This window comes from Brassica oleracea, chromosome C9 (genome assembly GCF_000695525.1).
Source record: "Brassica oleracea var. oleracea cultivar TO1000 chromosome C9, BOL, whole genome shotgun sequence".
In the NCBI taxonomy this organism is placed as follows: Eukaryota; Viridiplantae; Streptophyta; class Magnoliopsida; order Brassicales; family Brassicaceae; genus Brassica; species Brassica oleracea.
In genome coordinates, this window is record NC_027756.1 from 9,237,877 (window position 1) to 9,262,005 (window position 24,129).

At 41.4% G+C, this 24,129-nt stretch overlaps 4 protein-coding genes across 5 annotated transcripts; all 4 read left to right on the forward strand.

Annotated features, from left to right (window-relative positions):
- The first annotated feature begins 5,978 nt into the window (after positions 1-5,978).
- On the forward strand, positions 5,979-12,282 carry LOC106318538 (ABC transporter C family member 5-like). 2 transcript variants are annotated; one of them, XM_013756562.1, is made up of 11 exons: positions 5,979-6,190; positions 6,387-8,552; positions 8,653-8,973; positions 9,092-9,178; positions 9,252-9,947; positions 10,030-10,194; positions 10,341-10,635; positions 10,734-10,948; positions 11,023-11,392; positions 11,478-11,717; positions 11,796-12,282. In XM_013756562.1, exons 2-11 carry the CDS (start codon positions 6,525-6,527, stop codon positions 11,906-11,908), a joined length of 4,530 nt encoding a protein of 1,509 aa, XP_013612016.1. In that variant the 5' UTR covers positions 5,979-6,190; positions 6,387-6,524; the 3' UTR covers positions 11,909-12,282. The 2 variants fall into 2 exon arrangements, with proteins under 2 accessions (XP_013612016.1, XP_013612015.1); XM_013756561.1 differs by lacking the exon at positions 5,979-6,190 and having other exon boundaries at positions 6,264-8,552.
- A 487-nt stretch (positions 12,283-12,769) lies between these two features.
- Positions 12,770-15,745, forward strand: LOC106313530 (NADH dehydrogenase [ubiquinone] 1 alpha subcomplex subunit 9, mitochondrial-like). The gene is made up of 12 exons (XM_013751358.1): positions 12,770-12,910; positions 12,994-13,090; positions 13,252-13,316; positions 13,437-13,522; positions 13,634-13,718; positions 13,796-13,866; positions 14,028-14,159; positions 14,432-14,547; positions 14,615-14,738; positions 14,817-14,885; positions 15,057-15,177; positions 15,275-15,745. The coding sequence occupies exons 1-12, from the start codon at positions 12,808-12,810 to the stop codon at positions 15,412-15,414; spliced, it is 1,209 nt and encodes a 402-aa protein (XP_013606812.1). The 5' UTR covers positions 12,770-12,807; the 3' UTR covers positions 15,415-15,745.
- A 1,499-nt stretch (positions 15,746-17,244) lies between these two features.
- Positions 17,245-17,960, forward strand: LOC106316860. The gene has a single exon (XM_013754729.1). The coding sequence runs from the start codon at positions 17,251-17,253 to the stop codon at positions 17,623-17,625; it is 375 nt and encodes a 124-aa protein (XP_013610183.1). The 5' UTR covers positions 17,245-17,250; the 3' UTR covers positions 17,626-17,960.
- A 3,410-nt stretch (positions 17,961-21,370) lies between these two features.
- Positions 21,371-23,768, forward strand: LOC106319248 (xyloglucan galactosyltransferase KATAMARI1-like). Its single transcript, XM_013757524.1, has one exon. It carries the CDS (start codon positions 21,751-21,753, stop codon positions 23,551-23,553), a length of 1,803 nt encoding a protein of 600 aa, XP_013612978.1. The 5' UTR covers positions 21,371-21,750; the 3' UTR covers positions 23,554-23,768.
- The last annotated feature ends 361 nt before the right edge of the window (positions 23,769-24,129 follow it).

Sequence of the window (24,129 nt, forward strand, 5' to 3'; positions counted from 1 at the left end):
GATCCAGCCTCAATAATTCGACTTTGGTGATACGCTTATCTCTTCTCCTCCTGATTTCAAGCTTCTTCAGCTTCCTGAGTGTCTTGTTGTTTATGATTTTACTTATGTTTGAGTTGTATGGATGTATAATCACTGTGTTAGTTTGGGTTAGTTTCCGGGGAATTATCTTCTTTCCGCCGGCTTTAGTTTCCAAGGATTGTCCTACATCCGCTGGCTTTGTTTCCGGGGGTTTTGGTTAAACATATCAATCTGTATGTTCTCACTTTGATGAATATAATCTTCTAGTGTTAAAAAAAAAAAAGGACTCCAATGGGCAGAAAACCTCCCATTGGAGGTACTCTTATTGTGGTTAACTTTATGTAACCATTAACAATGAGCTTATTATAAGCATATGAAAAAAATCTTTTAAACTTTATCTAATACTTTACTCTTACGACCCAAACATGTGGACTTGTTTATATTTGTTTCATCATGATGCCTTACCAAATTTTAAATGTGGTAATGATAGTGTATATATATGAGTTGTAAACTATTTAAAAGCTTAATTTTAAATATAAAAAGTGAATCCAATATGTAAAACTATATTAACAAATATTAAGTTTAACAAAGAGTTTAAGGTATTGATTGATATAAGTTTTTAGATGAGTGTCAAACACTACAAGAAAACGTGGTCATAACGACCAAGAGTTACAACTACAATTGTGTCGTCGTAATGTAACATCACGTTTACGTCGACATCACGACGAAATATGATGTCGTCATAAAGTAGACGTAAATTTGCTACCAAACGATTTCGTCGTAAATAAGTCGTAAAGTAACATCTTATTAACGACGACCTAGTCATAGAATTGCTACGAAAAGTCTTCGTCGTAAATTAGTCATAAATATACGACTAGATTACGATGACCACTTGTTTCGTCGTAAACACGTCGGTAAATTACGTCTATTTTACATCTAATCTTTTTCATCTAATTAACAACCTTATTACGAGAAATGCAGTTGTAAATTAGTAGTGTGACATAAATTGGTCGTAGCATTCCCACCTACCAAAATCGAAATTTTCTTATAAATATGTTCTCCTTGCTCTCATTCTCAAATGCACAAAAAAACGAAAAAAAGTTAAACATGTCTCGAGATATCAATGAGTTCCGGAGTTGGATGTATACACATAAAGATTATGCGGGAAGAGTGACAAGCGAATTTCTCAACGGAGCAGAGGCATTCATGTATCAGGCCGGAAATACATCTCTCACGCAAGAAACTGGTAAAATGTTATGTCCCTGTCGTAAATGTAAGAATACCAAGTTTGCTCAGAGTGAAACAGTTTGGAAACAAATAGTAAATAGATGATTTACTCCACATTACTACATCTGGTTTCACCTTGGAGAGGGGGATAGTAGGAATGAAGCTAGTAGTAGTAATTGGGTTGAAAATGTTGGTAATAGAGATGAACCAAGTCATTTGCATTCTGAATCAGATGGTAGATCATGATAGGATGCATGATATGGTTACAGATGCATTTCGTGAAACTACATCAATAATAGAGGATGTAGAAAATGTAGAATGGCCTAACTTGGAGGCAAAAAGATTTTATGAAATGCTAGCTGCAGCTAATCAGCCACTTTACGAAGGTTGTAGAGAAGGTCTTTCTAAATTATCATTGGCAGCTAGGATGATGAATATCAAAACTGATCATAACTAACCTAAAGTGTGTATGGATGCGTGGGCTGAGTTGTTTAAAAAGTATTTGCCAAAAGATAATTTGTGTGCTGAATCTTATTATGAGATTCAGAAACTTGTTCATAGTCTTGGCTTACCTTCGGAGATGATAAATGTGTGTATAGACAACTGTATGATCTACTGGAGGGAAGATGCAGAATTGTTGGAGTGTAAATTTTGCAAGAAGCCACGATATAAACCAAAAGGACGTGGGCGGAATAGGATGTTGCATGTCCAAATATAAATTCTGCTCACTTTCGGGTGTTGCATGTCCAAAGATTGGATCGTAGCAATCAATCTTCTCCTTCTTCAGATCCACGTGAAATGCCACCCAATGATTTCCGCCGGTTTGAAGACATCTGTACAAGTGATCCACATCTTCATACCACTTCAAGTTTGTTGGACATTCAAGGGGAAGCTTACCGTTTATTAGATCTTCATAACCATTACCTTTGAACGTGATCATACTAGGTTTTATCTTGAACTGCTTGAAATCGTGAATCCAAAAACTTAACACCCAAACGTCAATGAAGGCAATCCGTTTGGACCAGAATGGGGTGGGATTTCGCATGAACCTTTTAATGAGGACGTTTATATACGCACCGACATACTACACAAAGAATATTAACAAGTCAGCCGTAATCAAATATATAAGTCAGCCGTAATCAAATATATAACTCAGCTGTAATAGAATATATAACTCAGTCGTACTAAAGACTTACATTATCAAACACCCATCCATATTCTTTTTCTGGCCACGGTCTTTCATGGATGAGTATGATGTAGAAGTCACTCTCATGATCAGCTGAGAGGACTGCTGGTTTATCTGCTGGTGCTGGTGGTTTGGGTGGAATTCCCTTAATGTGTTGCATCAGTTTTTCGAATAGCACTGGATCAACAGGTGCTAGAGGGTCATATATTGCTGATGAAAGCTTAACATTCTTCCTCATGCACGTCGTTCCATCGTCTCCAATGTACGAAAAAACTGATGGTGAAGAAACTGCCGTCAATGCAAACCCTTTTGGAGATAATTGAAAACATTTCTCCCGATATTCCTTTACTACAGCAGATCTAACCTCTTCCTGATTCTCGACATCAGTCTCCGGCGTAAATTCGTTCTCTTCCACAAGAACTTCGTCGTTCGTCACAGCACATTCACTGTCCTCTCCAGCATGTTTTTGCTTCTTTAACTTAGCATGTTTTTGCTTCTTTAGCTCAGCCAGTTTTTGCTTCTTTAACTCAGTCTCTTTTCTCTTAGTCTCGGCTTCTTGATTCTTTAAATCAGCCAGTTTTTGCTTCTTTAACGCAGCCTATTTTCTCTTAGCGTCAGCCTTCTCCTTCCTTTTCAACGCAGCCTCTGCCTGCACTGCTTTTTTCTTATCAGCGGCATCCTCATCCTTTACAGTACGCCTACCCCTGCAGCCGCGTACATAGGCTGGAACCTTAGCATCCTTATCATCCTTAGTAGCCTTTGAAGGAGAAACATATACGAAATCAAGATCAGTAGCTTTAGCGACACTACCAAACTCCTCAGCCAAAGTCCTTTTCACCCCTGTATCCTTACCAAACTCCTCAGCCAAAGTTCTTTTCACCCATGTATCCTTATCAAACTCCTCAGCCAAAGTCCTTTTCACCCCTGTATCCTTACCAAACTCCTCAGCCAAAGTTCTTTTCACCCATGTATCCTTATCAAACTCCTCAGCCAAAGTCCTTTTCACCCCTGTATCCTTACTAGGATTCTCGCCGACTAACGCTAGACTATTGACAGACTTGACTTCTGCTGCGTATTCTGCTGCGGTGATGGCAAAGATTCTTCTTCGTCGCCGTTTGAGAGGCTATCATAGTTTTCGGGAATTTTCCCTAGAACTTTCAGACGCTCCTCCACTAAAGCTTTCACCATGTCATCAATGGTCTTCTGGTCCATCAATGGTCTGTTCCGTTCTAACTCGTAAGCGTCAAACCGTGAGTCAATCTGACCAAATTTTCTATAAATATTCTCCAGAGTACTCACAATGGTCGTCAGAGTCGCTTTGTTCTCCAAATCTTTGCTACCTTCCTCCTCGCTAGAACCCTTTCCCGTTGCAGAAGCTTTACCCTCAATGTTGTTCACTTCATTATGTGTCTTAACTTTCTTCTGCTTCTTAGTGGGTGGCTCAGCTTCTGACGAAACTCCACCCTTCATTTTCTTCTTCTTCTCATTCCCCTTCCCCTGCACATTCCCCTGCACTTTTCAAAAACCTTTCACAAATCTACTTGTATGTATGTCTGTTATCAAGCTAACGAGTTGTGGGTCGTCAGGTTCACCCGACTATTTAGGAAACATCTCTTCAATTGAGTCCTTCAAAACCATTCTCCTCACACGCACCTGCAACACCAGGTTATAATTAAACTCAGCCACCAAAATAACACATAAATCAGCCATCAAATATAATAAATCAGCCATAAAAAAACTAAAAACTCAGCGTTAAACCTTACCTCGCCATGCTCTTTGATTTCGGCAGCCAACAAGTTATCAAAACTTGCACGTGTACGCTTTCCATCCCGTCGCAGAAACGGAACGTCTTCATTATTCACCACTCTCCCAAAATTCTCACCGAAGCAGTCGACATATTCATACGCTCAAAACAATAACGCGACGGTCATGCCGCTTATTGTGTATGACCCTCCTTCTGGAGCCAACGTTTTAATAGAGTCAATGAGAACTTCGTATACAGTCTGACCCCATGGATACGACCCCATGGCTTCATCGTCGTATACCCTTATTGCACTTTCAAAAGGTATCCTTGAATTGTGATGCAAACAATAGACTCCCATGGCTTGAAGAAGTAGCAGCCCCAACCACTTACGCTTTTCAAAACTCCAAAGCGGACAGAACGCTAATGCTTCCTTCAGTTCATCTAACTTAGGTCCCATCCCAAGCGGCACCTTCAACTCCTCCCAAAACTCTTTGTATTGATCAGGTTCAAAACTTTATGTTGGCAATGGACCTGTGTTTAACCCAGTGATCTCACAAAACTCGAGCAAGCCTGATAGCCTCATCAACCACGAGACACCATATCTCCTTCTTATGTACTCGCAGCTGTCTACATAGTAGATAGTGTACAGTCCTACCAGACCATATGCTTTCGCGTCCAGCTAGCCTAATAACTACTCTAATGGGAGAGTTCACCAGTTCTTTCCACACATCAAGTCCTATTGTTTCTCTAATGTGGGGGAAATTTCCTAGACGGAAATTGTGATTAATATCTTTTTTTTCTAGGTTAGAAGACTCTTCAGGGTAAAGTCTTGGAGGGTAATCCCGTGATTTAACTTCAGCAACATCCATCTGATCATATAACCCAACAATAAATCAGCCACAAGATAACAATAACACAGCCATAACATAACAATAACTCAACAAAATAAAAATAACTCAGTCACAACATAATAGTAACTCAGCCATAACATAACAATTCCTCAGTCACGACATAGCGATAACTCAACAATAACATAACAATTACTTAGTCACAACAAAACCCTAACTCAGACGCAACAAAACCCTAACTCAGACGCAACAAAACCCTCAACCCTATCACAGCCGCAACATAACCTTATCTCAGTCGCAACAAAATATATAACTCAGATGAAATATAATATATAACTGACCCACAAACTCAACCAAAACACAATATATAACGTCGCGAAATCCTACCGGAAAAGACGAACTCGTAGATAAGAATGCGACGAAGACGATTTCGTATAAACGACTGAAGACGACGATTTCGGGGAAGACGATATCGGAGAAGACACAATATCAACGACAGAGAGTTAGTTCGAGAAAGACGAAGTAAACACAATGTCGACGAGGATTTCGGAGAGTGGGAGAAAGCTTGCGGTTCCTTCTTCGAGACGACGACAATGTTCTTCGTTTCTTTTTTTTTAACCCTTATGTATTTGTGGAGAAGGAGACGGTTTGATTTCTATTTTGCTTATGTGGATTGTTAATTACTGATGTGGATTTAGTGGTTAAAAATAATTTCAATTAAAAAAAACTAATCAGATGCTCTTATTGTCATTTACTAGGTGTATCCAAACATTTTAGTAATTTTAAAAAGATATATAACACTCTCTACTAAACCAAATTTTCTATAATAATTTTCTCAATATATAACACACTACTGCTATTTAAGACTATATATATATTATGATTGCGTCTGAAGATCAGAAAACCTCGACTGCATCTACATTATATGTAATCTGGTGTATGTATGTGTGTGTGAGAGAGAGAGAGAGTTTCAGATTTAAAGGTAAGAAGAAGAAGAGGAGAAAGCAAATCCAAATTGATCCTACATTTTGCGACTCAATCTCTCTCTCTGTTGTAACGCCATTATCATACACAGCTGGAAACATCTCTTCTACTCTCTCTCTCTCTCTCTCTCTTCTCGGCTAGGGCGGGGAGAGAGAAGGAGAAGCGACATTGTCTTCGATCACGGTATTGTCGTACATAAATTTTAAAAAATTTCATCATGTGTGTTTTTGTCTTCTTGTGTCTTTCTCTAGATAACATCGATGCAACACAACAAAAAGTCTTTAAAAAGAACATATTTCTTCTTCTTTCTGATGTGTTATTCAACGTGTTAGGCTCTGACGAAAAGTCGTTTTGGTAACATGTGCGATGTGTCTTTCAGGCTCTGCGTTTCTCTCTACCACCGTCGTGACTCCTCTGCTCATAAGACACATCTTACTCTCGCTTCCTCTGCTTACATTGAATTGCTCTTTCTTCAATGCTCTCTAGCTCAGAAATCTCATTAATCTAATTATTGATTATGGGCACCCTCTTGAGAGCTCTTCGTGACTTACCACTTGTGGAAGCGTCTTCGATCTGCATCACTTTGGCTCTTCTCTTAGTGTTTATCATCGATATCTCCGCGAGACGGTTGCTTCTCTGCCTCCGTCGCGGTCCTTTCCTCAAACACGACTCTATAGGAATCTCTAGTTCAGGAGACGCCCGCGAGCTTCAAGTCACCATTGGCTACAAATTCTCGGTTCTTTGCTGTTTCTTCGTCTTAATCGTGCACGTTTCAGTTTTAGTGTTGGATGTTGTCGGAGTAACTAAGGAAAGAAACGCGATTAGTGTTCTTTTCTCGCCGGTTACAGAGGTTGTAGCTTGGTTAGTGTTGTGCGCATCAGTTGTTCGATGTAATTACACCTCTGCGGAAAAGTTCCCTTTGCTGTTAAGGCTATGGTGGGTTGTGGGTTTCTTCTTTTGTTTATGGGCTTTGATCATAGACTCCAGAGAGCTTGTTGTGAACGGCTCGAACCATTTGTCTTCACACGTCGTTGGGAACTTTGTTTCAGCTCCTGCTCTGGCTTTCCTCTGCTTCGTGGCTCTCAGAGGTGTATCAGGTCTTCGAGTTATTACTACACATTCACATCTTCTTGACCCTCTGCTTGTCGAAGAAGAAGAAGAAGAAAAAGCTGGGTGTCTCAGTGTTACTTCCTACAGCGACGCCGGGTTGTTCAGCCTCGCTACGCTTTCGTGGCTGAATCCTCTCCTCTCCCTTGGCGCGAAGAGGCCGTTGGATCTCAAGGACATTCCTCTGCTCGCTCCCAAAGACCGGGCAAAGACCAACTACAGAATCTTGAACTTTAACTGGGAGAAGCTAAAGGCTGAGAATCCCTCAAAACCACCTTCTCTTGCTTGGGCCATCTTGAAGTCGTTTTGGAAAGAAGCGGCTTGTAATGCAGTCTTTGCTGGCTTGAACACTCTTGTCTCTTATGTGGGTCCTTATTTGGTGAATGACTTTGTTAATTATCTGGGTGGGAAAGAGACTTACCCTCACGAGGGTTACATCCTCGCTGGTATCTTCTTTGCGGCCAAGCTCGCGGAGACTTTAACAACTCGGCAGTGGTATCTTGGTGTCGATATCTTGGGGATGCATGTCAGATCAGCTCTAACGGCTATGGTGTACAGAAAAGGGCTCAAACTCTCGAGTATAACCAAGCAGAACCACACGAGCGGCGAAATTGTGAACTACATGGCCGTTGATGTCCAGAGAGTAGGTGACTACTCTTGGTACCTTCATGATATGTGGATGCTTCCTCTACAGATTGTGCTTGCTCTCGGGATCTTGTACAGGAGTGTGGGGGTGGCGGCTGTAGCCACGTTGGCGGCCACAGTTTTCTCTATTATCGCCACCATCCCATTGGCCAAAATCCAAGAGGACTATCAAGACAAATTGATGTCTGCTAAAGATGATCGGATGAGGAAGACTTCGGAGTGTTTGAGGAACATGAGGATTCTGAAACTGCAGGCTTGGGAGGATCGGTACAGGGTCGTGCTTGAGGGAATGAGGAGTACGGAGTTCAAATGGCTTCGAAAGGCTTTATACTCCCAAGCGTTTATCACATTTATATTCTGGAGTTCGCCTATCTTCGTAGCTGCAATCACGTTTGCTACGGCCATAGGATTAGGAACTCAGCTCACTGCAGGAGGCGTTCTCTCCGCGCTTGCAACGTTCAGGATTCTTCAGGAGCCGCTTAGGAATTTTCCTGATCTGGTGTCAATGATGGCTCAGACTAAAGTGTCTCTTGATCGGATATCGGGGTTTCTGCAAGAGGAAGAGCTCCAGGAAGATGCTACGATAATCCTTTGTCAAGGTATGACAGAGACATCAGTGGAGATCAAAGACGGTTGTTTCTCTTGGGATCCTTCGTGGGTAAGGCCAACTTTGTTTGATATTCATCTAAACGTTAAGAGAGGAATGCGAGTAGCTGTCTGCGGAGTCGTTGGTTCCGGAAAATCAAGTTTTCTTTCTTGTATACTTGGAGAAATACCTAAAATCTCGGGTGAAGTAAGTGAAACACTTTGAACAACTTTCAAAACATGTGTGTCTGTCTTCAATATTTTTCAGGCCTAAGCAAATTTCACGAGTTGTACACTGAAATACACAGGTTAGAATATGCGGTAGTGCTGCTTATGTTTCACAATCCGCATGGATCCAGTCTGGGAATATAGAAGAAAATATTCTCTTCGGCAGTCCAATGGACAAGGCCAAGTACAAGAACGTTATACACGCTTGCTCACTGAAACGGGACTTGGAGCTCTTCTCACATGGCGATCAGACCATTATCGGTGACAGAGGCATAAACCTCAGCGGTGGTCAGAAGCAGAGAGTTCAGCTAGCAAGAGCGCTTTACCAGGATGCTGATGTTTATCTGCTGGACGACCCTTTCAGTGCTGTTGACGCTCACACTGGCTCCGAACTCTTCAAGGTGCACTCTTTTTTATTTTCTACTTCTTTCCAAATAAACAAACAACTACCTTTTTTAAACACTGCCTTGCGTTGAATGTGTCTCCCTACTTCACAAGCTTGAGTTTGCGTATCTACAGGAATACATATTGACGGCTCTGGCAGACAAGACTGTGATATTTGTAACTCATCAAGTCGAGTTTCTTCCTACCACGGATCTTATATTGGTGAGGACTTCTTCGGCATGGCTCAATCTTATACCAAGAAAGCACTTCATGAAATTTTTGTGTTTATCTGCAGGTCCTTAGGGATGGCCAAATTATACAGTCAGGTAAGTATGAGGAACTGCTACAAGCAGGAACGGATTTCTTATCACTTGTGTCTGCTCATCATGAAGCAATTGAAGCAATGGACATTCCAAGCCATTCATCAGAGGACTCTGATAGCCATCATGGGATAGACCAGTCATTGCCACACAATCCAAAATCCAACGCTTCCTCGAGCAACATTGAGATTCTGGCCAAGGAGGTCCAAGAAGGGCCGTCGGGGTCTAACCAGAAAGCCACCAAGGAGAAAAAGAAAGCAAAACGGCTGAGGAAGAAACAACTGGTTCAAGAAGAGGAACGTGTCCGGGGACGAGTCAATATGAAGGTGTACTGGTCATATATGGCTGCAGCCTATAAAGGGCTTTTGATTCCGCTCATAATCATTGCGCAGACTCTGTTTCAGTTCCTACAGATTGCAAGTAACTGGTGGATGGCCTGGGCAAATCCGCAAACAGAGGGAGACCAAGCTAAAGTGAGCTCCACGGTCCTACTCCTTGTATTTATTGCGCTAGCATTTGGTAGCTCAGTGTTTATCTTTGTCCGAGCGATTCTGGTCGCCACGTTCGGCCTCGTAGCTGCTCAGAAGCTGTTTCTGAACATGCTCAGAAGTGTTTTCCGCGCGCCAATGTCGTTTTTCGACTCGACTCCTGCTGGAAGGATCTTAAATCGGGTTGGTTCTCTTTTTTTTAAATTTATTAGAACATGACTGTGACGTCTTCTCTTCATGATGGTCTTTCTCATTGCTATTTTAGGTGTCCATTGATCAAAGCGTGGTGGATCTTGATATTCCTTTTAGGCTCGGAGGATTTGCATCAACAACAATACAGCTCATTGGCATTGTTGGTGTGATGACAAACGTTACATGGCAAGTGTTTCTTCTTGTAATTCCAACTGGCATTGCTTGCTTGTGGATGCAGGTGATTTCTGGTTAATTTCTGAAGATTCGTTTTTATGATACTTAAAAGGGATACAATAAATTCAAAGTATTTGACTTATTTCTCTTGGTATTACACGTTTTAACAGCAAAGTTTTTTTTTTGGTTTTTTGCATTTGAAAAACGCAGAAATACTACATGGCATCGTCTAGAGAGCTGGTTCGGATAGTGAGCATACAGAAATCTCCAATAATCCATCTATTTGGGGAGTCAATCGCGGGTGCAGCAACAATCAGAGGGTTTGGCCAAGAAAAGCGTTTCATGAAGAGAAACCTCTATTTACTGGACTGCTTTGCCCGCCCTTTCTTTTGCAGCATCGCTGCTATAGAGTGGCTCTGTTTACGCATGGAGTTGCTTTCCACTTTCGTCTTTGCCTTCTGCATGATCCTGCTCGTCAGCTTTCCACATGGAACAATCGATCCAAGCAAGCTCTTCTCCTCGTCCTCTTTATCTTTCTTCCTATAGATCATATGGTCTGCATTTCTCCCATGTTTATTGAGTTCAGAATATATCTTTGTATAGGCATGGCCGGTCTTGCAGTAACGTATGGCCTTAATTTAAACGCTCGCCTTTCCCGGTGGATACTTAGCTTTTGTAAGCTCGAGAACAAAATCATCTCCATCGAAAGAATCTATCAGTATAGTCAGATTCCCAGTGAAGCCCCTACGTTCATCGAGGACGCTCACCCTCCTCCTTCGTGGCCAGAAAATGGAGCCATTGAGATCAACAATTTGAAGGTACATTTCGAATTGTTCATTCTGTTGAACTTGTCGCTATAGCTTTTTATTCATCCTCCTCCTTTGCTTAAAAGGTTCGCTATGGAGAAAATCTGCCAACTGTACTCCACGGAGTCAACTGTGTATTCCCTGGTGGCAAGAAGATTGGGATTGTGGGGCGCACAGGAAGTGGCAAATCAACGCTGATCCAAGCGCTGTTCAGGCTGATAGAGCCATATGCAGGACAAATAATCATTGATGGCATCGATATCTCCTCCATTGGCCTTCACGACCTCCGTGGCCGTCTCAGCATCATTCCCCAAGACCCCACCTTGTTTGAAGGCACTATTCGAGGAAACCTCGACCCTCTCGAAGAACACACTGATCAAGAAGTTTGGCAGGCTCTAGATAAGTCACAGTTGGGGGACATAGTTCGTGCTAAAGACCAGAAGCTCGATACTCCAGGTATATAGTAAATCTTGACGTTAGATTGAGAAGTAAGAAAAAGAATGCTGATGGTGATTCGTTGATTAAACTCTGTTGGGTGCAGTGTTAGAAAATGGAGATAACTGGAGTGTTGGGCAGAGGCAGCTGGTGTCTCTTGGGCGTGCATTGCTTAAACAAGCGAGAATTCTTGTGCTTGATGAAGCAACTGCTTCGGTTGACTCAGCCACTGATAATCTCATCCAGAAGATTTTGAGAACAGAGTTTGGTGATTGCACCGTCTGCACTATCGCACATCGGATCCCCACTGTGATCGATAGTGACTTGGTTCTGGTTCTAAGCGATGGTACATACATTTCTCAGATTTTCTGTTTACAGTGAGAAACAAACACGTCTTAAAAAACTTTGGTGATGATTTTGGCAGGTCTTGTTGCGGAATTCGACACGCCAACACGACTTCTAGAGGATAAGTCTTCGATGTTCCTTCGACTGGTGACAGAATACTCATCGAGATCAAGTGGCATACCTGACTTCTGATCAGTCGAGGTGAGGACCACAAAGTGAAAGGAATCTACTTCTCCGTGCTGCTGGGACAATGCTGTTCCTGCTGCATAGCAGAAAATCTGTGTTGAGAGAAACACACAGGGCTCAAGATCCTGTCAATAAAGACCAGGGATTCAAGAACACCATTGTTTTCGGGACTGAGCAGCAGATTTAAAGATCCAGGTCGCACGCATTTTTGTTTAGTTTAGGTTTCTGTTGTAAGCTGAATCAGTTGTTTAGAAGCTGCTTCTTTCTCAAAGGATACAGTGAGTCCAATATGTTCAGTTTTGCGTTTCATTTTTAGTTTACGGTTTCAAATCAGACGGGTTTTCGTTCATTCAATATTATCGTAGAACTTGGCATGGCAATTCGAATACCGAACCGGGTGAAATCTATTAGGAAAATACATTTTATACCGATAATAGTTCAGTTCTGTTTTGAGCCGGTTAAATAATCCTATATCTGTTTAATAGATTACGTATTAGTTGAAGTGGTCAGTGGTGAGCGCTGACATAATTGTGTGACATTATGACATGTAAAATAGTGTGACATTTTCGTTAGTATCCTGCACTTTCGAAATATGGAGTAACGATTTAGTCGGGTAACATGTAAAATTTACAACTGAACTAGAACCCACAACTTTTGATATTATAAACCATCACATAAATAGCTTAAATCCGAAACCGACACGAACTACTCTATTTTGGATCGGTTCTGATTCAGGTATTCGGTTTTTAGGCCCGGAGGCGTATTAAAATACTCTACATGGGTTGAGAGACCAAAATTATTTTGTTTGGGCCCAGCCCGGCCCATCCATCTACCTGTATCATCTCTCTCTCTCTAGCATATCTGTGTTTGTTGTCTCTCGATCGATCGTGCGACTGAGGACGAAGATGCAAGCAGTTTCCAGGAGATTAGTCCAACGGCCTCTCGCCGGAGAAACTTCCATCTATTCATCGTCTTCTCTCAGATCGCTCTATGGTGTCCCAGATTACCGTTAAGTCTCTTGCGATTGAATTTAATTTCATTCGCATTTTCTAGGTTTTAATAATGAGATAATATATGGTTTTCTGATTCAGTGAATGGAAGTGATAATCGTCGCTACTCGTCTTCCCTTGCTACTAAGGGCGTGGGGCACCTTGCTCGCAAGGGTACTGGTGGCAGATCTTCCGTCAGGTAAATGCTGGAACTACAATTCTCGTAGAAGAAGAAGAAGAAGAAATGTTATTTGGTCTGTGTTAGGATAACGCCAAGCTTAAAAATGAAAAACAATGTAGCATGGTTTTGCGGTAGCTTCAGTATAATGAAAATCTTGATTTGTCCTTTGTTTTTGCCAGTGGCATTGTAGCTACGGTGTTTGGAGCCACAGGGTTTCTTGGTCGTTATCTTGTGCAGCAGCTAGGTGAGTTTGGTTTTTAGCATATCTAATACCCATCCTAGTATACATCAATCTTGTCCTTCCTTTTACATGTTTTTTTTTTTTGGTTTTCTAATTATGTTGCAAATGAATTGCTCCTTCCAGCTAAAATGGGATCGCAAGTGCTAGTTCCTTTCCGAGGCTCTGAGGACAACCCTCGACATCTCAAGTTGATGGGAGATTTAGGACAGGTAATATCTTTTTTTTTTGTTTAACACAATGCTTATAAGGGTATGTCCCAAGAACACACCTTTTTTTGTATGTTAGACTTTGGAGCAACAAATTTGTGATGTATATTCCAGGTAGTACCAATGAAATTTGATCCGAGAGATGAAGACTCCATTAAGGCTATCATGGCAAAGGCTAATGTCGTTATCAATCTCATTGGTACTTATTTTGTTTTGATCTTTTAAAAAGCAACACTGTTCTTTTAATCTGTGGATGATATCTATTCTAATCCTCAGGAAGAGAGTACGAGACCAGAAATTTCAGTTTCGAAGAGGTGAATCATCACATGGCTGAGAAACTTGCATTGGTATGTTCCGGAAACTCTGGTGAAGAGGCTTCCATTTTCTTACTCATGGGATTGTTGGGTACTTCGGAAATGAGCTACGCATTTTTAAGCTTCAGGGTAATACGGTCTGCTCTTTTAGTTATGTCTAATTAGATTGGGGATTGGTGGATTTGTTGTTTCAGGTGGCTAAGGAACATGGTGGGATAATGAGATTTATTCAGGTTTCTTGTCTGGGAGCTTCTGTGTCATCTCCTTCAAGAATGCAGAGGGCTAAAGCTGCTGCTGAGGAAGCTGTCTTCAGTGCGCTGCCTGAGGTAAACTTATCGCAGCTTTTGGAACCTAAAACGCTCTCTTCTGTAACTATAATCCTAATATTTCATTCACTATTGCTATGATTCTGCTTGATGTCAGATATAAGGTATATCCTCTAGTTGTTTCTTGTGTAGAACTGGAAAAACAGTATATGAAGTTATTATTGAACTCTAAATTTTAAAGCAACAATGTACCTGGAATGGCTTGCATATGCATTTATTCATCAGCCTGCTGCTTCTAGTCAGTTGATGGTGTATATTTATTTGTTTCCTAGGCGACAGTCATGAGACCCGCGACCATGATTGGCACAGAGGACAGAATCTTGAACCCCTGGGCAATGTTCGTTAAAAAATATGGTTTCTTCCCGCTCATAGGTGGTGGCACCAACAAGTATGTCCTAAACCTTTGTCTAGTTCTTTTCACCGGTTTTCTTACCCTAACCATAACTTAATTGCAGATTCCAGCCCGTATATGTGGTTGATGTTGCTGCTGCAATCGTTGCAGCTCTCAAGGATGATGGCTCCAGCATGGGGAAAACCTATGAATTAGGTGGTCCAGATGTCTTTACCCCTCGTGATTTGGTAAATTCATATTGTCCTTCATTCTCTCTGTCACTGTTTTAGCTCGTTAGGGCTAATTTTGCAAGTGTTTCCTTGCAGGCGGAGATCATGTTTGATATGATTCGTGAATGGCCTCGATATGTGAAGCTTCCATTTCCAATTGCTAAGGTAACAGATCAAATCGTTCGCCGTCTAGGGTAAAAGCTCCTAAGGATTTTTATTTGCACCTTTGTCAGAGAAAGCGTTGCGTATTAGAACTAAAGAAGCCTAGATTGTTAAGGATCTTTGTTTTTGTTTTTCAAATGATACTAATTTTGTATATGTCACAATCTGTTCTAGGCAATGGCGGGTCCTCGGGATTTCATGGTGAACAAGGTCCCGTTCCCTTTACCATCCCCACAGATCTTCAATCTGGATCAAATCAATGCGCTTACAACCGATACACTTGTATCTGACAAGGGTTAGTCATTTCTTCACAGAAGTGAAATAAGTTCTCTTTGCATGATCTGTTTGAGTGTCTCACTCCTTTGTTATTTCGACACAATGGCTATTTTCAGCCTTGACTTTTCAGGATTTGGACCTTGTCCCTCATAAATTGAAGGGATATCCAGTCGAGTTTCTTATCCAGTATCGCAAGGGTGGTCCTAATTTCGGTTCTACCGTCAGTGAAAAGATACCAACAGACTTCTACAATTGATGATGCTTCTACTCAAAGGTCGTTTTCCTGGACTAATTTTGATTCATGCAAGTCTCACAGTGAAATGGCAGAAACTAGATATGGTATTTTGATGCCTTTCATTTTCTTCTGTCAAATAATAAAAGGGTTTCCTCTTCTCTTTGTTGTGTTCTGAAAGAAAGTGTAACCCGTCAACATGATTATAAGTTAGAGAGGAGACGTTTTCTGTTTTTTTTGAATGGGAGATTTATTCCCCGTATGATTATGTAGTTTCTGGTTCGTTTGAAACTTCATGTGCTACTTTGCTCTTGAGTCTTGAATATAACTAAGCCCATGTGCTTCCGTTTTTGCATTCCATATTAGTATAACTAGGGATGTTAACATGGGTATTGCCTATGGATTTACCCAAACCCACTAATGATGGGTTGGGTTTTTACCCATCTAAGATTAATTGGGTCAACCATGAGTATTTTAATTTTAAAACTCATATTTATGTTGAGTAACAAAAGGCTAATGGTGTACCCGTGAGTTTTCAATTATATATATAGATTTTCACCATTTTAACTAAAATATATAAAATTTGTAAAAACGTTCTTTTTCGCCAGAACCAAAAAATGAATTTTTTCGCCAAAATCGAAAACAGGTTTTCTGCCAAAATCTAACAAATTTTCCCGCCAAAACCGTAAAAACAAGTTTTTTCGCCAAAACCGCAAAAAACGAGTTTTCCCGCCAAAACCAGAAAAATTATTTTTCCCGCAAACCGCAAAAATCGAGTTTTCTAACCAAAACCACAAAAAAAAATTTACCGACCAAAACCCGCAAAAAAAAAATTTCCGCTAAAACTACAAAAACAACTTAACAAGTTTTCTCCATAAATGAGTTTTCCTGTCAAAACGATGTTTACTGCTAAAACCGCAAAATGAGTTTTCCGGTTAAAATTGCAAAATATTTTTTTTTCCGAAAAAGCGAGTTTTCCACCAAAATCGTAAACGAGTTTTTGCGCTAAAACAAGTTTTCTATAAAATTGCAAAATCTTGTTTATATATTAAAGCTCACATTAATGATATTAATATTTTACATGATCTTCAGAGTAAATAAGATAATACTTTGGGTACCCACGGGTAAACCTATACCACATTGGGTTACTTTTTTGGTTTGGATTTCAACATTGATGTTTCTAGGTTGTTGCAGGTTGGGTATAAACTGGGTTGGATTATTTGTGGGTTGGGCTGGGCCCAAGTTATTTTACCCTAGGTTAACATCCCTAAGTATAACTAAAGCCCTAAGAAAACTTAAGTACACCTCTTATATGGTTAAGAGGGTATTTTCTACTCGGTTATCTATACTATTAAATCAGAATCCCTACTAGGATTCTGCCCATAGTTTTTGAAGTTATTTACAAGAGAATGTCATTTCCTAATTTGAATTTTTTTTTTAATTAATTCGCTTACTAAATTTATAACCTAACATTTAAAATAAAAATTCGACCCGTAATTAATTCGCTTGCTATATATATAACTTCTCATATTTATATTCAAAATATTTATAACAGCCATATTGATAACCGGCCATATTTACTATATAAGATCCTTATTTAAAAAGAAACAAATCCCGCGCTTTAAAAGAGCGGGTCAAAATCTAGTTTGCGGATTATGAAACGTTAAATACCGGTCTTAGTTTTGAGGGTGGGTAATGAATCTTAATTATGCAAATCTTAGAACATAGCACTTTGCTTCTGCTTGTGGAAAAGAAGTAAAGAATTTTAGGGAACCTCGAGAACCAAGCAACGCATTTAGAGCTAAATATCAAATCACCAAAGGAATAGGACAGTCTCAATTTTAGCTTCATCCAAACAAAATGGAAAGCGAAGGAGACGATTATCCGGGGCCTGAATCCGGCATTGAAGGAATCAACTTGAACGGGAGAAATGTAGGGGCCGTGATGGTGGCGCCTAGGGATGTAGACGTAGCAAGTCAGAGTGGATGCAGGGTCAACATATACGTGAACAGCAACGTTCAAGCGACTTGTGGGTCAGCTCTGTTTGGTAGCAAGGTCAAGCTAAGAGACCCTGGTGTTCATCTCCATATCGAAGACGTTAAAATCCCCCGCGAAGACGGATCTAGACAGAAAGAGATGAGGTTGATTAAGGTTGGGTTATGTTTGGTCTGTCTCTTTAACGTCTCTCTAGGACTCTTTCTCTTGCTCTCCTCTTGGCTCCGGAAGGAAACCTAGTCCATATAGATATCTCCCCATCCACCCATGTTCATGGTAAGAAGAACGATATTCTGTAATTGTTTCTTCGTATAGTCACTTACACTAAGATGTACATTTTTAGATTATTCTGATACTGTTGATATCTACATTTACAAGGGTACAAGAAACACATATGAATGTTGTATATTATTTTTACATGTTTTTCTAGATTGATATGAAGGTTGACTGGTTGATGTTATATTCCAATCTATGTAAATTCCTTAGTAGTCTAGTGGGGCAAACGTGTCGAACGAAGTCATGAGGCTACCGGATTGTAAGCTGTAAGTACAACGTACCAATCACAATCCCAGCTACGAGATTATAACTATTTTTTTTTTTTGCAAACTATTGATTAGAGGAATTGAAAACTTATATCAGTTGTAGTAGATTTTTTTCTAAATATATATATTTGATCCAACCAATGGATGATTAATAAGAGAGGACCATTGTAATACCCCCGTCTTAAAAAAAAAAAAAAAACTCTAATTTCGGTTTATGGAATTTCTCGGGGAAGCCGAAGGCTCAGGAAATTTTTATCCTTAAGGTTAAGGTTAGTCTGGAATCTATTAAAAATATTGAGCTCATCAGAACGGGAGCGGAAGAATATTCAGGATTGATCGCGGGATGAAAATTCACCAAAAGGACCGAAATCGCGCAAATCGAACGAGAAGCTCGAGGTGGCTTGATCTAATGGATCAGGACGTGGTATCAACCATTAAACCTGCTGAGTGTCAACACAATAAGGAGGTGTAGACATGCATGAAGCAGTTCCATGCAGCTCGACACACAGAAGCACGAGGTGTCGCAGTACCTGCAATCTGCGCATGCGAACCGACATGCAGAGGCCCGTGTGTCACGATGCATGAACACCAGACATGCTGAAGGGCAAGTGGACGTGGAGGTGTCTTCTGGCTCGGCCAGGAAACATGCAACAGGGCATGTGGACGCCCATGTGTCGTCACGCATGCGACCGGAAGCATGCGAGACGACACACATGCGATCGGGTGGCATGTTTTTATTGGCCGACAACTTCAATATATACCCAGCCACCCTTCACCATTTTTACTCATCTCATTCCATAGAAACCAAAGCAAAACGTGGCTAGAGAGAGAGAGAGAGAGAGAAAGAAGTAAGGTGCTTTAGAAGTATAGACATTTCCAAAGACCGATAAACTGCCGGGAAATTCTAAAAAACTGTCTAGAAGTGAAAGAAGTTTTTTTAGAGTTCTGATCAGTCCAGACCAGTCCACTCAAGACATCGACGTTGGGTTTTGGGATTTAACATCACGGTACCAAGACGAAGATTTGGAGGGGATAAAAGGGGTTTGGTCAACATCCGGAATCAAAGAGTCGAGCCACATCGCTTAATCACTGTGAGTCACGGTTAACTGATTGTTAACGAATTATTAATGCAGGTTCCCGACATCGGAGACGGCTTCCGAGCTAGGATAGCCGGACCGGTCTAGGTGTCAGTTTGTGGATCCGAGGCTTGAGACGATGTCTGGGCTAAGTGGATAGCAAGACTAGTCTAAGCACCCGGATTATTGTGATTGTGTGATTATTATATGTTGTTATAGTGTGTACCTCGTGTTGCTACTGTTGTGTGAGAACCTCGTGGTGGTTCTAGTAGTTGTTTGCAGGTCATTGCTTCCCCAAATGGTACCATTAAGCCGGTCGTGGTCCGGAAAGTGGTGGGCTCGGTTTAACTTGGCTTGATCACCAAGGCCGAGTGTCACACGTGGATGTGACAGCCCCCGGCGAGTCCGATAGAGGACCGGGGTACGGCGATTCCAATTGAGGACCGTGACCGGGCGATTCCCGAGCGCCTACGCCTGTGTGGTGTAATAGTGAAGGGATGGCCGGTGTCCTTTATGGGAGGAAGAATGATTCTGTTGGGCCCTAAGAGTATATATATATATGGTTGATTGATGTGACACTCATAAAGAGTGTTTTAATTTATTATGGTTTAATTGTTTAGTGCTTAATCATTTAAGCTTTGAATATGGTTGTTGAACTACTCGTCTTGCTTGTGTTTGGGGTAAGGTTTAGAATGACGGGTAGTTGTATATGCTAGATAAGGAACCCTGGCTCACTGAGTGAAACTAGTTCACTCACTCCTCACATCCTTTTGCAGGTGACCAGTAGAAAGGACCATAGCCCTCGCGGAACTGTAGGAGCTGGTGTAGATTGGACATCTTTTGCTAAAGACTCGTTTTCAAGATATATGAATGTATGTTTTACTTACGACTGCGTCCATGGACCCTATGTATAATATTTTGGGCTTGTGAACTTCGTTTTTTATATATATGAAATAAAGTATGTTTATATTCGTGACGTGTTGAATCTGATATTAGGTTAGTCCAACCTAACACAACTCAATATTTTGGGTTACAGAATTATGTTTTGTGACTTGGAAAGTCTATTCTCAACCCGTCGTAACACTTCCGGACTTGGCAGAGGAAGGTCGTTCGGGCATGTTCTTGTTTGATTGTTGTCCGGCTGACTGGCCGATGTCTAAAACGGTACGGGGGTGTTACAACCACGGTTTCATTTGTTATAATAGATTTAAGAATCTTTCAATGAAGTATATGTCATTTACAAAGTTGAGCCAATATTTAATCTACTACTTATGCAAATCACCCTTGTATGTCCACCAATTGTAACAAATAATTGAAGCATCAAAAGTTATTTTTCTTCTTTTTATTGCTGGAAGAACGTGAATGCTTGGCCAATACTATCGTCAGCAGTTTATCATAAAAAGAAATACTCTCTCTGTTCCACGAAGATAGATTTTTTAGTATTTTCACACATATTAAGAAAACACATTAAACTACCATAATAAATGTATCATTTTCTGTAATTTTCAATTTTCAATAACTTTTAACCAATAATAATTCAATTAATGTTTTTGAAATTTGCAATTTTTTCATAGAAAACACAAAAATACATTTTTATGAAATAATTTTTTTTTCTAAAAAATCTATCCTTAAAAAATGAAGGGAGTAATAAATATGTTCATTGCAAGTAGTACTTGGTGGTGCTATCCATGTGAGTTGTACACTGGGGGAGCACAAACTTCCCCCACTCCCACTGGCCACGTTTGTCCCTTTTAAAGTTTATGTTTGTTTATTTATGAATATGATGATTGGGATCAAAATGAAGTCTTCTCCTTGGCACATTTTTGAAGTGTAAGTGTTAATATCCAAAGTAATTTGGATTTGTCCAAATACACGAACATTTCATTTCAGTGTACTTTCGTTTTAGTTTCCACCTCTAATTATTCATGTGATTTGAACTTTTTTACGTGCTTACTATCATCATGTAGTTGGACATTATGATGAAAATTTGGTCCCAATGAATAAAAAGATACCTACTAAACTGTTTTATACACTTAAATAGTAGTATAAAATAACACATGATCTAAGCAGAATGGTCAAGAATCATCGAAATACTTAATTAGCGGGAAGGGGGGAAAGTTGAAATGATAGGGGCTTAAACTTGAAGCAATCATGTTAGAACGTGGAATCATTTCCCACACCCTCGTCGTCGGAAGCACGTTACGAGCGAAGAAGTTGTGTCGAAGGGTCCAAAGAAGGGGAAGGTTATAAAGCGGACGTAATCGACCCATGGAGCGGACATGTCAGCAGAGAAATAAAGTACGTGGCAAGGTCCCACTGGTCACCGACAAGTAGAAGAAGAACTGACGGCGCAGATTTAGCTGTCCGACTAACGCGCGCCCTCATCCCTCTCTCCACGACGGTGATGAGACCAGCTCACGAGCAAGTCAAAATCCATTTCAATCTGAAAACAACAACCTTTTTTTTTCTTCAGACATCTCTAGATCTCAATTCCTTGTCTGAAGGATAAAAAAAGTCACCTTCTTCTTCTTCCTCGTTACTCCGTCTCTAGCGGATCATTGTCGGTACTATTCTCAAATCTGCTTCTTTCCGATCAAAGCTTGGATCTTTTTGCTTTCTAAAACTTGGATTTAGCTTCAATCAAATCGCTTCTGTAGATTTTTGGGAACTAGCAATGTTGTGATCTCGTAACACACACACACACACACACTCTCTCTCTCTCTATATATATATATATATATATATATATGGTTCCGAGGGTTGCTATGAGGCGTCGCGCTGCGGAAGTTCCTCCTACAGAGCCGACGGAGAAGGGAAACGGGAAGAGTCATACAAATCGAATATGTCTGGTAGTGTCCTTATCACTCTTGTTCTGGGCATTGCTTTTGTACTTCCATTTCGTTGTCATAGGGAGCAGCACTAACATGGAGAATCAGATCCATTTGCAACCCCAACCATCATCGTCATCATCTACCTCTCTTCGGATACACAAGTTCGATCCTCGCAAAGAGAAAGATCCTTTAGCTAAGCCTATACTCCCTCCTGCTCCAGTGGCCACCACTTCCACTTTTAACCCTCCTGAAACCGTTGAGTTTCCGTTCGTGAAAGCCTTGAAGACAGTAGACAACAAAAGCGATCCCTGTGGAGGCAAGTACATCTACGTCCACGATCTCCCCTCCAGGTTCAACGAGGACATGCTTCGAGACTGCAAGAAGCTCAGTCTCTGGACCAACATGTGCAAGTTCACCACCAACGCCGGCCTAGGCCCTCCCTTGGAGAACGTCGAAGGCGTCTTCTCCGACGAAGGCTGGTACGCCACCAATCAGTTCGCGGTCGACGTCATCTTCAGCAACCGGATGAAGCAGTACAAATGCCTGACCAACGACTCTTCCCTCGCCGCCGCCATCTTCGTTCCCTTCTACGCTGGCTTCGACGTCGCCAGGTACCTCTGGGGGTACAACATCTCCACCAGGGACGCTGCTTCTCTCGAGCTGGTCGATTGGCTCACGAAGCGCCCCGAGTGGGAGATCATGAGAGGCAAAGATCACTTCCTCGTGGCGGGTAGGATCACTTGGGATTTCAGGAGGTTGTCCGAGGAAGAAACCGATTGGGGTAACAAGCTTCTCTTCCTCCCAGCTGCCAAGAACATGTCTATGCTCGTGGTCGAGTCCAGCCCCTGGAACGCGAACGACTTCGGGATCCCTTACCCGACCTACTTCCATCCGGCCAAGGACTCGGAGGTGTTCGAGTGGCAAGAGCGGATGAGAAACTTGGACAGGAAGTGGCTGTTCTCCTTCGCGGGAGCCCCGCGGCCCGACAACACCAAATCCATCAGAGGGCAGATCATCGACCAGTGCAGAAACTCAAACGTCGGGAAGCTCTTGGAGTGCGATTTCGGGGAGAGCAAATGTCACTCCCCGAGCAGCATTATGCAAATGTTTCAAGGCTCTCTCTTCTGTCTTCAGCCCCAGGGAGACTCCTACACTCGCAGATCGGCTTTCGACTCCATGCTCGCCGGCTGCATACCCGTCTTCTTCCACCCGGGCTCGGCCTACACGCAGTACACGTGGCATCTGCCCAAGAACTACTCGACCTACTCGGTGTTCATCCCCGAGGACGATATTCGGAAGAGAAACGTGAGCATCGAGGAGCGGCTCCTCCGGATACCTCCAGAGCAGGTCAGGAGCATGAGGGAAAACGTCATAAGCCTCATCCCGGGGCTGATCTACGCAGACCCGAGATCGGAGCTGGAGACGCTGAAGGATGCGTTCGATGTGTCGGTGCAGGCCGTAATAGACAAGGTGACTCGGTTGAGGAAGAATATGATCGAGGGTCGAACCGAGTATGACAACTTCGTGGAGGAGAACAGCTGGAAGTATGCGTTGCTGGAGGATGGGCAGAGGGAAGCCGGGGGACACGTGTGGGACCCGTTCTTCTCGAAACCGAAGCCTGGAGAAGATAGCGGCAACGATGGCAATGGAGGGACGACCATTTCGGCAGATGCAGCTAAGAATTCATGGAAGAGTGAACAGAGAGACAAGACACAATGAGAAAGAGGCAGAACTCTTGCCACATTTTGCTTACGGATTGAGATATAGTTTTTGGTTATTGTTGTTATACGGACAAAAAATGATATATTTTTGTTGTTGTATTGTATCAAAATGTAGTTTCTCCAGGTTTGGTAGAGAAGTTTGTTTGATAATCTTCTTGTATCAGTATCAGCTAAACACACTTGAGATTAATAATGAGCAGTGATCCTTTTCAAGTTCAGCTGAAATCAGTTGTTTTAATTTGCAAGATTTTACCAATTAAGAGTTTGTTGATCCAGAATAATAGTCTCCGCGTAGTAGGGAAAATATCATTTTAAAGTTTATTGTGAAGGTGTTTTTATCGTTTTTTTTGCATATTATTTATGTAGTGACCAGCTCTTGGAACCCACCCATGCACATGCTCATCAGCTAGCAGCTTTTCTTGAGATCAGTTAAGAAACTAAAATTCCTTAGCTTTTAAACTAAATATCAATTGTTAGTTAATCCATTACCACAAACATGGAACAAAAAGACTATAATAAAATTATAATAAATATTATATCATCAAAGTAAGTGTATATTTAACATACATGTTCT

Bases quoted from the DNA above. Each gene is read 5' to 3' on its own strand.
- LOC106318538 (XM_013756562.1), top strand. From the start codon at position 6,525: ATGGGCACCCTCTTGAGAGCTCTTCGTGACTTACCACTTGTGGAAGCG. The intron at 8,553-8,652 runs GTAAGTGAAACA...TGAAATACACAG, and splicing joins TACCTAAAATCTCGGGTGAA to GTTAGAATATGCGGTAGTGC. The intron at 9,179-9,251 runs GTGAGGACTTCT...GTTTATCTGCAG, and splicing joins CTACCACGGATCTTATATTG to GTCCTTAGGGATGGCCAAAT.
- LOC106313530 (XM_013751358.1), top strand. From the start codon at position 12,808: ATGCAAGCAGTTTCCAGGAGATTAGTCCAACGGCCTCTCGCCGGAGAA. The intron at 13,317-13,436 runs GTGAGTTTGGTT...TGCTCCTTCCAG, and splicing joins TTATCTTGTGCAGCAGCTAG to CTAAAATGGGATCGCAAGTG. The intron at 13,719-13,795 runs GTACTTATTTTG...TCTAATCCTCAG, and splicing joins TGTCGTTATCAATCTCATTG to GAAGAGAGTACGAGACCAGA.
- LOC106316860 (XM_013754729.1), top strand. From the start codon at position 17,251: ATGGAAAGCGAAGGAGACGATTATCCGGGGCCTGAATCCGGCATTGAA.
- LOC106319248 (XM_013757524.1), top strand. From the start codon at position 21,751: ATGGTTCCGAGGGTTGCTATGAGGCGTCGCGCTGCGGAAGTTCCTCCT.